At 32.0% G+C, this 14782-nt stretch overlaps 1 protein-coding gene across 1 annotated transcript; it reads right to left on the bottom strand.

Moving 5' to 3' along the window:
* Positions 1-4108: 4108 nt before the first annotated feature.
* Positions 4109-6572, bottom strand: LOC143059189 (uncharacterized). Its single transcript, XM_076232678.1, has 4 exons — positions 6421-6572; positions 5761-5899; positions 4979-5143; positions 4109-4753 (listed from the first exon to the last, which is right to left on the bottom strand). The coding sequence occupies exons 1-4, from the start codon at positions 6455-6457 to the stop codon at positions 4564-4566; spliced, it is 531 nt and encodes a 176-aa protein (XP_076088793.1). The 5' UTR covers positions 6458-6572; the 3' UTR covers positions 4109-4563.
* Positions 6573-14782: the final 8210 nt, after the last annotated feature.

Genomic DNA, 14782 nt, shown 5'->3' on the forward strand with positions numbered 1-14782 from the left:
TATGGATACCTTTTCGTACCTCATGGAAGATGTATATGTATGCCATTCCGTACTTCATGGAAGGTTTATGTGTACACCATTTCATAGCTCATGGAAGATTTAAATGTTTGTCATTTTGTACCTCATGGAAGGTTTATGAGTTTAAAATTTCATACCTCATGGAAGATTTAAGTGTATGCCTTTCCGTACCTCATAGAAGATTTATCTGTATACCTTTTCCTACCTCATGGGAGATTTAAATGTATGCCATTACATACCACATGGAAGATGTAAATGTATGCCATTTCGTACCTCATGGAAGGTTTGTATGACTACCATTGTGTACCTCATGGAAGGTTTGTATGTATTCTTGTTCGTACCTGTGACTGGCCAAAACTATAGAAAAAAAGTTGCAGATACTTATTTCGTTGTTTTTTAATACATCTACGTTTTCTAGAGTTTAACAATTAATTCAGGACAAATTCTATAAACAAACAAAGTGTAATTACAACTGACTATTTTTTCAATTGCTCCTTCATTAAACCCTTATAAAAAAAAAGTACGTCTTTTTAAAAAAAAACATAAAAATCATGAAACTCTTTACAAAAATATGATTTGAAATAGTTAACATGTACAAATCTATGAGGTACAAAATGGAAGATACATTTGGTCTTTGGTCCCTATGATACGAAATGGATATTATCATGGGTACGAAATTGTAACTGTTAGGTACGAAATGGCAAATTTGGGTACGAAATGGCAGAGGTACAAAATAGTCAAGGTACAAAAGGTCTTGCTACCCATGAAGTTCACCACATTACAAAAGACAACTGGATGATAGTTTGTAACACTATATAGATAATACATAACTGAGAGGGTGATAGGGCAGATTGTTACCCCGAGAAAATATTGTCAACCGCGGACTAGCCAAGGTTGACAATGCTTATTCGAGGGGTACCAATCTACTCTATCACCCTCTCAACTATGTGTTATTTAATTTATCATACTGAATGTCCTATCATTGTCTTTTACTGATTAATCTTATTTCAAAAGTATTTTCTATGACGTCATGTGCATTACAACATATTTGTTTTGCCTGTTAAATAAAATAATATTCTGAGCAAAAACTAAGAAATTTAGCATTGTCTTTTATTGCTTGATGTAAGTTCAATTCATTGTCCTTTAACTCTTTACCGTTTGTGCTTATTTTAAGGAATTTTACATGGATATGAACAAGATTTTCCAATCATAAAAAAAAATGCTTTTACAATTTCCAATGTTTGTTTTGATGTTGTACATTGGTAAATAGTATAACACAAAATATTAAAACACAGTTTCGGTCAGTTACTATGACAACAGTTGCCATAGCAACGAATTGAACAGCATGTGAACGCGGTTTTTACAACGTTTTTTTCTGTGTTTCAAGACTTCCATCCATCAAAACATGAACTTATATAGTCAAATAGGGTCTATTCTTACAAGAACTTTACCTGATATTGACTCCTGAAAAAAATGATGGAGTTTTGATTTCCATAAATCCAACCGTTCATATAAAATTGTGTTGCTAGGCAACAACCGTTTTTTCTTAAAAATGTTGTTTTTTTCTTGTTACCTTCTATATTGACTGTAAGTAGCAGTTTATACTTAGGAACACGTTAAACTAATATAGTTTATTTCTACAGAGTTGTAAAAACTTGTAAACCAACTCAGTTTTATGGTTGCTATGGCAACCCTGCAAGTTTAAAAAAATAAAATATTGGCCGTAGGTACGATCATTCTTTTTGTTTTGTTATGTTAACTGTATCAAGTTTAAATCAGTGAATTCACATTTGATTTTAATGTTTTTATTTTAGTAATGGGTGTGAAAAACTAGGTGGTTGCTATGACAACAGAAAAATTGAAATTTCTCACTGTATGCATCATTATGAGAAAAAAAAGAATTGATCCGTTTATGTTAATTGCTTTGGTAAATTGTCTTGGTTAATTGTAAATATATACTTTGATATAATACCAAAAGTATTTGAAACCATTTTTTTTTTTTGCTCTTTTGTTATTATAGCAGGTCTATGGCATACTACTGAGAGTTTAATTGTAAATAAGTTTATGTCCAAAGGTGCTGCTTTAACCTACCTTTTAAAAATATCTCTGTACTTTTCTTCTGATGTTGAAACATTCATTCATTATGTAGTTTTTTTCCATCCTATCCAAGAACTTGATAGTGTTGATATTCAATTGTATCTCAACACATATAAAGTCCCCAGTAAGGATAGTTTTTTTTTCCATTTCCATCTTTTTTCTCACTAAAACAAATAAGTAATATTTAACATAATACTTCTTTATTTTTCTATCCCATACTTTTTTTCCTTTTTTTTTTTTAATTATTAACTTATCAAGAACTGTAAATTATTAATACATAATACATAGTACATAAATATATTGTTAATTTAAAAGTGGACTGTTAATGCATAATGATTGTGATATTCACAACAGTTGATTTTTCTTTCTACCATTTTCTTTAACCCAATTTCTGACTGGTTTTCCTTCAACACTATGCCATTTTTTGAAGCAGTTTCTTTCAGGTACTAAACATAGACACACTGAGCATTTTTCACAACAGAATACAGTTTTATTATGTTGAACAGGCAAACTATACATCTTTGCATGAGCATAACAAAACGTACAACGCAGTCGATTAGAGTTTTCATTAAAAGATGGGGTGCAAGCAAATGATTCATGCTTCTTTTCTAATGATCCAACATCTAACAATGATCTAACCAAAGACTCTCTGAATTCTAATTGGCCAAAATGTGCAGGAATTGATTCAAATTTATTTGGAAATTCAGTTCTGAATTCTTGGAAGAGAATAACAGAATTAACTACCATCATATCAAGGCAATGGAAAAACAATACTTTCCACCAATGAAATTTAGTTTTTATATAACACCGATGCCTTGATAGATATTGGTTTGACTTGTCTACACCAAACATACCATCATTATAACTTTTAATACACTCTGGTTGCTTTACAACCTGTTTTTTCCAACCAGTTCTGGCTTGAAAAGTTTTGGTACAACCAGATACTTTACTACCTGTGTGTATAGGGGAAACAATTGTCACTACCTTGCAATCTTTCCACTGAACTGTTAAAAATCTGCTCTCTCTATGCCATCTAAAGTCACCCCTACCCGCAAGTTTTTCCCAGCCATCATTTTTCTTAAACACACTAGGCTTTGCAGTACTGTTTCCACGAACAGCTCCTATGGTGTAGACTTTCTTGTCTAACAAATCATTAATTAAATGTAAAGTTGTATAAAAACTATCAATAAAAAGCCTATAACCTTGATTACAATAATTTGGCATTAAATTCATAACTACACTATATGCAAGACCTTTTGATAAATCGGTAATTTGAGTTCTTTTTTTCCCTAAATAAACATAAAAATCACATGTGTAGCCAGTAATGGTATCAGCTAATACCCAAAGCTTAATCCCAAATTTAACAGGTTTATCTTTCATAAATTGTCTTATTCCACTCCATTTATGCTTTGACTTAACAATTCTTTCGTCAACAGCAATCTTTTCATAAGATTGAAAAAGTTCTCTTGAAATATTTCTTACATGTTCAATGATTGGTTCTACTCTTGTAAGTTTATTATCTACAAAACATGAAAAAAGAAGATTATGTTGCGTGTACACTAATTATGATAATAAACTGAACACAAAATTCAACATTCATATAATACTAAGTCAGTCAGTAAACACAGATTGATAGAGAACATATGATAAGATAGTATATTGAAACACCCATGGTACAAAACATATTTTTCTAATTTTAAAGTAAATAGGACAGAAATATCATTATTTAACAATAATAATTCATACACTTAACTAATGTAAGAATTAATTTCCTGGACAGTCTCTCACCTTTGTTAACATCAGGTAAAGGTGTAATCTGTAGAAATGAAAGGATGGTCTTAAATCTTACACATGACATGCAGGATGGAACAGGATTGAATCTGTACAGGGCATCTCTACTCCAGTAGCGGTCAACAGAACTGAGTTTCATAAAGGACATGTATATCAATATACCAATGAACCTAAAAAATCTTAAATAATAGATATTTGCAGAAAGTAATCTGAAATTAATTTAACATTAATCCAGGCATCTTTATGGTTTTCTGAAAAAACCTTTTTTTTAATGAAACTGCATTATTAGAATCAAATGTATATATCTTTATGTAGTACTGACATTTAATCCAAATGATGTGCTTGTAATTAGATGATTTAAAAACTATAACACAGACTTACAAGCCAGATAGTGTCTCATGCAATATTCAATATGTTTATTTGGTCTTGAGGAGAGTTGTCTCATTTCTAATCATACCACATCTTATTTTTATATATATATATATATTGCATGCATGAACATTATTAATAAAATGAAAGAATGCTACAAGTACATTAAATGAAAGTATTTGCTTTCATCATGTTCATTGAATATGTCCTTTCTAAATTTTCGGCATGCATATGTACAATATTCCTTGTTTTCATTTATGTTGCTACATTCATGACATTATTTAAGTTTTACTTTTCCATCTCCTGCTCTGTAACAACTTCCCAACTTCCATTAGGCCCAGCATATGACTGAAATTTACCATTCCTGATATGATATGCAGCATGTTGATTTGTAGACAAGCAGAGGGATGTGAGCAACATACCAGTTAAAAACAATTTAAAGAAATCAACAGGAGAGGTCAATAACTTCAATGTGTGTCTGTAAATAAATAGCAATAGTTGAAATTTTATGGAAACTTTTCTAAAATAGAATTTATTTTTTATTTACACTGAGATTCAAAAATAATTTTAATTCACATCTTTTTCTCACTGAAAAGTATAGTTAGGTGTAGGAAATGTAGTTAAGTAATGAAGACAATTGTTAATAAATTTTGAACAGTACATGTAGTTAACATTTTTTTTATCTATAAGACTATAATTTTACCTAGACAATCTTCCAAATTGTATGCCTGGTTTCTTGTTTGGTTTAAACTGTACTGTTCTTGGATCTGGAGCCCCATCATCATTGCTGTTTTCATCTTTCCAGTAGATCCTGGTACTATTGAGGGTACATGAACTTGAACTACTTTCAACTGATGATTGTGAAGATCTGTTAAAAATGACATGAAAAATCTTAAATAATTATTAGAAATTATGTTATATATGTACAAGGTCTTCTTCATTAATTGGACAGTGAAAGGTCTAAAGTGATCTGATGGTATTGAAGGGATTGTAGGAAAAAGTCTAAATTGCCAAGCAGAAGATGCTATTAGCATGATTAGTGAAAACGGCTAAAAATAGAGCCTTAGCTAATTTTGAATTTGAAAGCTAATAAAGATGCATAGAATATAGAATAGAAAGAAATGATATGAGTGCCAATGATACAATTCTTTATCCAAGTAACAATTCATATAAGTAAAATATTATATGTCACGGTACGGCCTTCAACACGAAGCTTTGAAATAAAGTCTAGAAAGTAGATCTGGTCAATAAAAATAGCATTCGCTCAGCATTTTAGATAATAAGCAAGCAAATTTGGATTATGTTTTTCTAGTGTGCATACAAGTATTTGAGCTGGTTATTTCATTACACCGTAGTATTGTAAGTTGATTGAAACAAATATTTATTAGCTATTCAAACTGATATATGATCATGATAATTATTTATTGATAATGTTTTTTAATGAAATAAGAAAATCTGCCTTATCGTGTAATTTTGATTACAAACATATAAGTATCTGCTGGTATCCATGGATCATCGAAATCATTCATTTCCTCCTCATTGTCACCAAGCAAATAGTCTAAATAATCTTCCTCTTCTTCAGACATTCCTTCATCTGTATAAGGCTCTTCATAGTCATCAAAATCTGAGTGAGAATAAGAAATATGCATTTCACATTTTCCGGAACAAATACAAACAAATAACAAAAATATGTTGAGGAAATCATTCGGGACATGCACATGTATGGTTTATGGGTAACATTTTTTTACACAAAAAAATAAAGACTACTTTGGACACGCCCATTTTTCAATACCATCACGGCATCGTACTCAAGCACCCACTTTTGTTTCTGACACTACATCAGTTCAAAAAATTATGTAAGAATCATTAGAATGTCCGTAAAATATGTCATCGGATATCTCTGTGATTCTCTCAGTGTGTTTTTTTTTTAATTACAAGGGCTGGTTCATGTTTCAGAAAGTGAAATCTAAACGAAAAATATAGTTCGTACTCAAGCTCGACATAAAACTTCTGCCCGGAGGTCCATTTTCATCTATATGGAGTATCGTAATGAGATTTTAAGAAATCTGTTTCATAATTTTACTACAACAATAAATTTATGTTCAATGCAAGTTCAAGGGACTTTCAAATTAAAGAAAATCTAACCTATTTCATCGTCAACTTCTGTCGGGGGCGTAGCCATTTTGATATAAAATTCTAACAAATAACAAGTTGTGACGGACGGAAAAAATTCCGTTTTTCATCTTCCGACTTGAATCTTTCTCTGATCATTGTGAAGTAATTATTAGACTAATAAAAATGTATTATACACCAAAATTTAGATAATTTAACAAGGAACAAGCAGCTAAATTTAGTTTTTCCTATTTAAATACGTATCAAGTTATACGAGTCCAAATGTCGGAAACATAGAAAAACAACGGCTAACTGTTGGTCAGTAACGACCATACGTTTAAGAAAATCATTCTTGAAAAAAAATAAAAGTGATTTTAGAAAAAATAAATCGGCCAAAAGTTTTAGTTTTGTCTATTGAATATTCGAGAATCCGTTCATGGAAGTGCGATTGGAATTTAATACCCTTTTTTTCTGTTCAACTGCAGCTTTGAAATTTGTTAAATGGCGGTAATTTTATGCAGTTTTCTCGGGTTGTGTTTTTTTAATAAGTCTTTTTTTGAGTAAATTAAAACAAGTATTTACCGATGACAGTTACATATTTAAAATCTTGAGAACCTAAGCTTTTTAAAAATGTATAACATAGTATATGTATTTTAAACAACACCTATCTAAAATGTGGATACTTTTCACTGATAACGAAAAAAAGGCTTATGACCCGAATTCGGGTCATAGGAACGGTAAAGAGTTAAACTATCGAGTTATGAATGGTCCTGGCGAGAGGGTAACATTAACAACAAATTTCACCATCTAAGCCATGTGATAGAGTAGATTATCACCCTCGTATCAGCAAATCAAAATATAGCATTTTAACGTGAAGTATAATAATACAAAATATTCACATTATGAAGATTGTAAGAAATTCCTGGAACTAATCTTTTGAAAACATAAAATATCGTATACTACATGTACAGTTGAAATATATAGACTAAAATGTCTTTAATAGTTTGCCAAAATTTGTAAAGAAGAGAGTATGGAAATATAAGCAAACTATCGATGTCTAAATATAGTAAGAAAACATCAAATAGTGAAGATAATAAACTTTAATAAGAATTAAAATAAAATAGCCTGCAAAGGGGAGTCTCTGCATAAGCGTCTTTGGTCCAGAGAAATATCAAGAAAATTGGCAATTCGTATTTATCAGAGATGAACACTATGACTTTGATGTGAAGTAAATATAAGTAAATTCAAAGAGATATTGGTGAATAAACAAAGCTTCAGTGTTTGTGTGTTCTTTATAAAAGAAAACACATTTATTTTCATCATAATGCAGAAAAAAAAACGTCTTTCATTTAAATGTCTGTATATCTACAAATGAAGGACGAAAGATACCATATAGAGGAACATTTAAAATTAAAAATAGAAAATAAACAGACATCGTCGTGGCTAAAAAAAGAAAATTAAAAGACAACGTCGTTTCTAAAAAAGAAAATAAACAGACAACGCCGTGGCTAAAAAAGAAAATAAACAGACAAGGCCGTGGCTAAAGAAGAAGATAATCAGACAACGCCGTTTCTAAAAAAAGAAGATAAACAGACAACGCCGTGGCTCAAAAGAAAAAAAAAGACAACGCCGTGGATAAAAAGAAAAAAATAGTCAAGGCCGCGGTTAAAAAAGAAAATGAACAGCCAAGCCGAGGCTAAAAAAAAGAAAGAAAGTCCAGACAGTTCAGTATCTCAATTAAATTTTAAAACACATCAACATGCCTTTGCATGTAGTTTTCAAATAATCATTACATACAAACTTGTTATGTGTTATTTTCGAAATTATGGTTTGTACGCGTCTATTTTTAGCCTTGGTTACCGACGTAAACAAACGATTTGTATTGTCATCTTTATCATTAGAAATTTTACTTTTCTATTTTGAAGTGGTAGGATTGTTAGATTAAACTTACCTATACAGTTTGTTTAAACAAAAAAGCTGTGTCTTTTGTTTTTTATTAACCGAGGTAACTTAAAATTACTTTCGTTTTCAGTGAAAATTCCCATTCAAGTAAATGGTAAATGTACCAAATGTGATTCGACTAAATCGTCGCGAAAATTTAAATCGCATTCGTATTTATATGTTTATGTTGATAAAAAGAAAAAGTTATTTTAAGACCGTGTAGATAACCAATTTGTGAGTACAATAGTAGATTGGTCATAACAAAAGTAATGCCCCTAATATATTTGCCTCTATGGTTACACAACATACCGTTTAGTGGGTTGTTATCGGGTTCAAAGCTGTGTGTGTGTATTGAATGAAGGCAATGTTATTGAAAAGTAGCTGTATTCCAAAACAAGAAAGTCTTTGCATGAGGCTTATATAATCAAAAACTATTCTCAACTTCTAGAATTTTTTATTTCGAATTATTTCTTTTCGAATTATCAAAACATTCATTGGGATTTAACGTAGAAATTTTTACCCGGAGGAAGGTGGTCCCATACTCGTTGTTGTTCAACATGAGTTCGGTAGAATGTTCCCCGAAAAACTTGGGTTACCCATATGAACATATATATCCCACTCGTTGGTAAGTGTGATGAAGATTCCAGTCAAATGGTTGTATCCATTCTTACATTGGTAACAGGGACGTCGTATATTAATGTTAGATGAGCACTAGGGTTAATTTCCGGTTTTGACATGTAGGAATAGAACGCGACAAATCCATCGCTGTCTATGTTATCTGGTGGTAAAAGTAGACGTTCTGAAAAATGAGAATAAATTAATTAAAGAATGTGGAGCAATACCGCGGACAATATCAGTCGAGTATGCGGTCAGTAGCCCAAAATTATTCATAAAATAAAAATATTAATCATTCCGGTTTACTAAGCAATAGTTCAGTGAGGATTTGCGAAAATTGCTGTTGATATATACCTGTCTGCACCAAAACTATACAAAATATTTTGACTTCCCTTCTTTCCATTTGTTAAAGTTATTTTGAGTGTGACCAATAACAAAGATCAGTAAACAAAATCTCTAGAATGCCGCTTTGTGCCTCGAAGATTAAATTTTAAAACTGTAACTGACAAAAATTGGAAATCACCCATTTTCATAGTGGCAGTATAGTTTGTTGATATGTGCATTAATTTCATTTAAATAGTAGTTTGTTTAAAAAACTATTAGTTTTGAGTCTATTATCGAGAAATAGTCAAAATTATATGCTATATCAAAATATCAAAATAGAAGTGTTTAAACATTACCTTCGAGAAATTACATTTGATTTAAGATTAATCATTTCTTTGACTGATCCATCATGACTTTTATAATCCGTATTTTCCTACTGATCCTCATTTTCGGGTGGAGAAGTATTACTGCTTTTCACACAATACTCCGTCGGATCGGAAAAATTTCTTAACACAATTATTTCCAATCGCTTTCAACCGACGTTCAAGTTTTCGACGATATGTTATGTCCGTTTTCTGATCGGTCCTTAATTCTTGAACATGAGTTCATTGGATAGTGAATGTTGTTTCAAGATGGTATATCTGGGCAATTTGTTTCTGAACGACATAATTTAATTTCTGAACGGTCTCACGCAATTCTAAAATTTCTTTATAGATTATTTTTAAATCATTTCTGTCGTTTTCCAGATTTTCTTAAACATGAGTGATGTAAGACAAAGAAAAACAAAACTATTTTATATTGAACGAAGCATTTCTATAGAAAATATGTGGTATGAAATCTTACAGTTTTTAGATCTCGCTAAAAATGTTTTGATAGAAACAACCTTGTAAATGAACTATATCTACTGTTTTCAGTTCACAGGCGTTGGAGCCGAGGCAGGGATTACAATTGCTTCCCTCCTCTCAAGATATCGAAAAATGAAAAAAAAGAAAGAAAAGAATAGAAAAAGAACTCTATTTTAAGTTTTCAAACTACAAAGAAGAATAAAATGTTTTTGTAGGTCATACTTCAAGGAAAAAGCAACCAAACAAAGAAAAAAAATACCAAATGGAAGACAGCAACTATATCTGTAATCGTCTCAAACAGTGAAAGGTGTAAATGGGTCATTATGTCAAGCTCTGAGTTGTCCGAGTCTATACATGAAAACATTTGAAACTCATTAAGAAGCTACCGTTTTACTGGGAAACGGGTGGTGGGGGAGGGTTTCTTGAATAAAAAATTTTCCTGCATTTTGTAAGTTTTAATCTTTGTCCTGCCTTTTGACTGTTCACTCTATTCGGTGTAGATTCGTTTTTGGATAGTTCATCCTGATTTATTTTTACATAAAATGACACCCTGTTTTATTTTTAATCAAAAATTATCACCGTGTATCATCGTACAGAGGATATGAGGATATAAGTACTAACCAAGCGGGGGTGAGCGATTTTGACCTTACATGGTAACGAAAATCCTTGTTTTGTTCACCTAATATCAATGTGTTGTTTAATTGAAACATAATTGTTGTTTTAAGAAATGATTTGGTTGTAAGTTTATGGCTAGAGATGTCTCACCATTTTCCTCAAACAATAGGGATTACTAAAACATTGTAAAAGCATGTGCAAATACTTGTCAAATGAGTTGCGGCCCTCGTCTCATCCGATATAATTCTATAGCCATTGCAACTCTTTTTCTGATAGAAGGTCAATGTGTGTGTGTGTGTGTAATAAGTATAACTGTTTCAATAATTGGCATTGAAATCTTTCATACATATGTTATTTTTCGATATTTTATCTCTAAAAACGTGTTGTGTACGGTGTTTACCTGACCGTATAGATCCTTGTGTACGATGCATAGTTATGTTGTTGTACACCGTACACAAACACATTATTTTAATACTCGTTTTTACCCGAACAGTTTCAAGGAATGAATAATCACAAGTAAGTTGTTGATTGGTGACTAATACTTTTGACCTGTATTAGGTTTCTTTCATATAAAACATGTAAATGTCTCAACAACTGTATCAACATTGAAAGTTCGTGTGACATTCACAACTATTTGAGCTTGTACAAGTTTATTGTTCTTATTAGAATATCAAATGTGTTTTATGAATAGGAAAAAATCGATGAAAATTATTTGGGAGCAGGAATTTCAAATGTTGAGAAATATACATTGAATATTGATAAAGCAAAACAAATATTTTCGTTACCGTGTAAGGTCAAAATCGATCATGCCCGCTTGCTAAGTACCTATATCCGGTGAACTGATGATACACGGTGATCATGTCCATTCATTTTTTCTCTCATCCTAATTTCCCCTTCCCCTACTTTGAAAACCAAATGGCAGCTACCTAAGGCAAAATAAGATGAGTGAGACGACCCACGTGGATACTTCAGACACCCGAAGGTACTTTATATTAAAATATTTGTGCTCTTACTTTTGAATCGCAACATGTTTAATATCTTACACATATATATATATATATATTATAGTCACATGTTCATTTCTGAAAGAGAAAATGGTTGCCTCCCTTGACTGACTGCAGTATTATAATGGGAATAAAGTATATATGCAGTGTTGTTGTTTTGATGTACATGTTTCGTGGATTTTGCATCAACCATAAAATGCTGGGATACCTCATTATTCGTTGGATACCAACTTCCGTGCATTTAGTTGTTTGGGGTGCACCACAAAACTTAAATGTTAACCAATAACAGATTTCCTGTATGCAAACTTCGGCAAAACCACGAAATAAAAATTTATGTAAATGTAAGGTTTCCTCAATCCATGAAAATAAGTGATTCCGAAGTATTTTGAATCAAATGCCATTTGAACCTTCATCCAATCTGATGTTAAAAAAGGGCCTTTTTTTCTTTGATATAGGATTTCACTGATTGAGGTATACTCTCAACTTAAATTACAACTAACAACCTAACAAATAAAAACTTTCGCAATCGAAATGAGAATCATTTCGTTTATTTTGAACTCATGAACATTTTCATTTTTTTAAAACAGACTACAACTTACATCCTATGTAAATTAGTATTTAGGTGCCAGTACAAGTCACCCAAAACTATTTTATTTCAAGTTTAACCTTTATAGGTAAAGTGATGAACATATATTTGTAATGCAAAACACGAAGAAAAAGTTGTCGTTATTAGTGATTGTGTCTCTTCTTCTGGTCCTCACTTTCTCTCATCCACCCACTGTCACTATCCAACGCGAACGCTCTCTATCTCTCTCACTCACGCTATCTCCAACACTCGCTCTGCATTTTCTCCCACACGCTTTACGCTATCAATTTCTTTCGCTCTCTCCCACTATCCCAAGCTCGCTCACTCCCACTATCCCAAGCTCGCTCACTCCCACTCTCGCGCACTCTTTCGCTCTCTCCCACTCCCGCTTACTCTTTCTCTCGCTCTCATCCTCTCTCGCTCACCTCTCCTCTGGCTCACTAGCTCTGTTTCACTCTCCCACTTTCGTTCAGTCCACTCTCACTCTCTCACACACTCTTGATCTCTCGCTCTCTATATCTTTCCCACTCTCACATTCTCATTTCTAGCTAACAAGTTGTGTCCCACTCTCACTTTCTTGCTCTCTAGCTTTGTTGTGCTCTCTAGCTTTAATGCACTCTCTCCCACTCTCGCTACCTCACAATTTCTCTTGCTTCCCCACTCTTTGCTTCCCTCCACAAAAGCTGATGTAATGTATATTTTCCTGTGCATTTTACAGCCGAACAGGAGTTACATCACAGCGGTGTCTTGTACAGGCAGTGCTTATGTTCTGCTCCGTCAAGACGTCGAATGAACAAGTGTATCTATTCAGGAGAACACCACTGCCTACCAGTATCCGATCGGCACCCTCACCTTACGTTAAACTAGGAGAGTAGCAACATATTACAGTGTACGTGAAACATTTTTTACCAATACAAATTTTGAATTCTGTGACATTTTGCTCAGTTTTTTGTTGTTGTTGTAAGTATTAAAGATGTTTACTTGGTAATCCTTCTCGAAATAAAGATCCAAAAGTAGCTTTCATAGTAATTTAATATCTACTGTAACAGTTACATTGTAAGCACAACATTGACAATTTCAATCTTCAATAGACTGATTACTTTCAGATTACCGACTTAAGAGTAAGAGCCACATAAAGAAGTAAAATTAAATTCCTAATCGGTACAATTTTTTCATACTTTTTTTTTTGGGGGGGGGGGGGGGTGGTTGGAGGGTTACTATATTAATTTAAAAAAATGTTCCAATTGAAAGCTCGATTTTCATTTTTAAGTTGCTCTTACTTGAAAGAGTACCAGAATTTCCAACCGGCGAAGTCTGTTACCTGTCTAAAAGATATAAACTGCGGAATCAAAAGTCAGTATTATAAAAAAAAAATTGGCTTTAATTGTCAAGACTGAAATTCTTTTAGATAATCAAAAAGCATGCGCAGATTCAAGTGTTGCATGTTATCGAAATTTTCCTTACCTCATTCTAAATTTATCATAGTTTATTTGATAAAATTGAGAATTGAAAATGTGTAAAAAGAACGATAAACAGCTGCGCCATGAGCGCATGATACGTCCGAGGTCTTATGTGGAAGTTATATGCAATAATCATAAATAGTTTCTGTGAAAGTTTTACGCAATAACCATATATTGTTTTTGAGACACGGTGGGACATATGAAACCCCCACCCTGTTTTTTTTACAAAACACTAAATATTACTAAAATCAAATTTTGAATCAAAACCAAAAAGTATACAGATCTTTAGATTAATATAACAAAGAAGTGTGTAAAGTTTTAAGCCATAATCATAAATTATTTTTGAGATATGGCACGACATGTTAAAAAATCCTCCCCTGTTTAACAAAATACTCAATAACTCAAAAATAAAATTGTGAATCATCACCAAAGAGTATACAGATCTTTAGATTAATATAACAAAGAAGTGCGTAACGTTTTAAGCAATAATCAAAAATTGTTTTAGAGATTCTGCACAACATGTTAAAAAACCCTCCCTCTTTTTTACAAAATACTCAATAACTCAAAAATGAAATTTTGAATCATCATCAAAAAGTATACAGATCTTTAGATTAATATAACAAAGACATGGGTAAAGTTTAAAGCAATAATCGTAAATCGATTTTGAGATATGGCGCGACATGTAAAACAAAACTCCCCCTTTTTTACAAAATACTCAATAACTCAAAAATGAAATATTGAATCATCACCAAAAAGTATACAGATATTTAGATTAATATAACTAAAAAGTGTTTAAAGTTTTAAGCCATAATGAAGAATCCTTTTTGAGATACGGTGCGACATGTGAAAAAAACACACCCCTGTTTTAGTTACAAAGAGCCGAACTCAAAAAGTTTAAATCTTATTTTCACCAAAAAGTATACAGATCAATCGACCATCATAAGAAACAACTATGTTAAGTTTCATACAATTTGGATAAGTCGTTCTCAAGTTACGGTGCGACAT

Source organism: Mytilus galloprovincialis, chromosome 14, assembly GCF_965363235.1.
Source record: "Mytilus galloprovincialis chromosome 14, xbMytGall1.hap1.1, whole genome shotgun sequence".
NCBI lineage: Eukaryota > Metazoa > Mollusca > Bivalvia > Mytilida > Mytilidae > Mytilus > Mytilus galloprovincialis.

Excerpts from the sequence above, each read along its gene's own strand:
- LOC143059189 (XM_076232678.1), bottom strand. The coding sequence starts at position 6,457 with ATGGCTACGCCCCCGACAGAAGTTGACGATGAAATAG. Across the intron at positions 5,144-5,760 it reads ATACCAGCAGATACTTATAT|ATCTTCACAATCATCAGTTG; the intron begins GTTTGTAATCAA and ends CATTTTTAACAG. Across the intron at positions 4,754-4,978 it reads CAATTTGGAAGATTGTCTAG|ACACACATTGAAGTTATTGA; the intron begins GTAAAATTATAG and ends ATTTATTTACAG.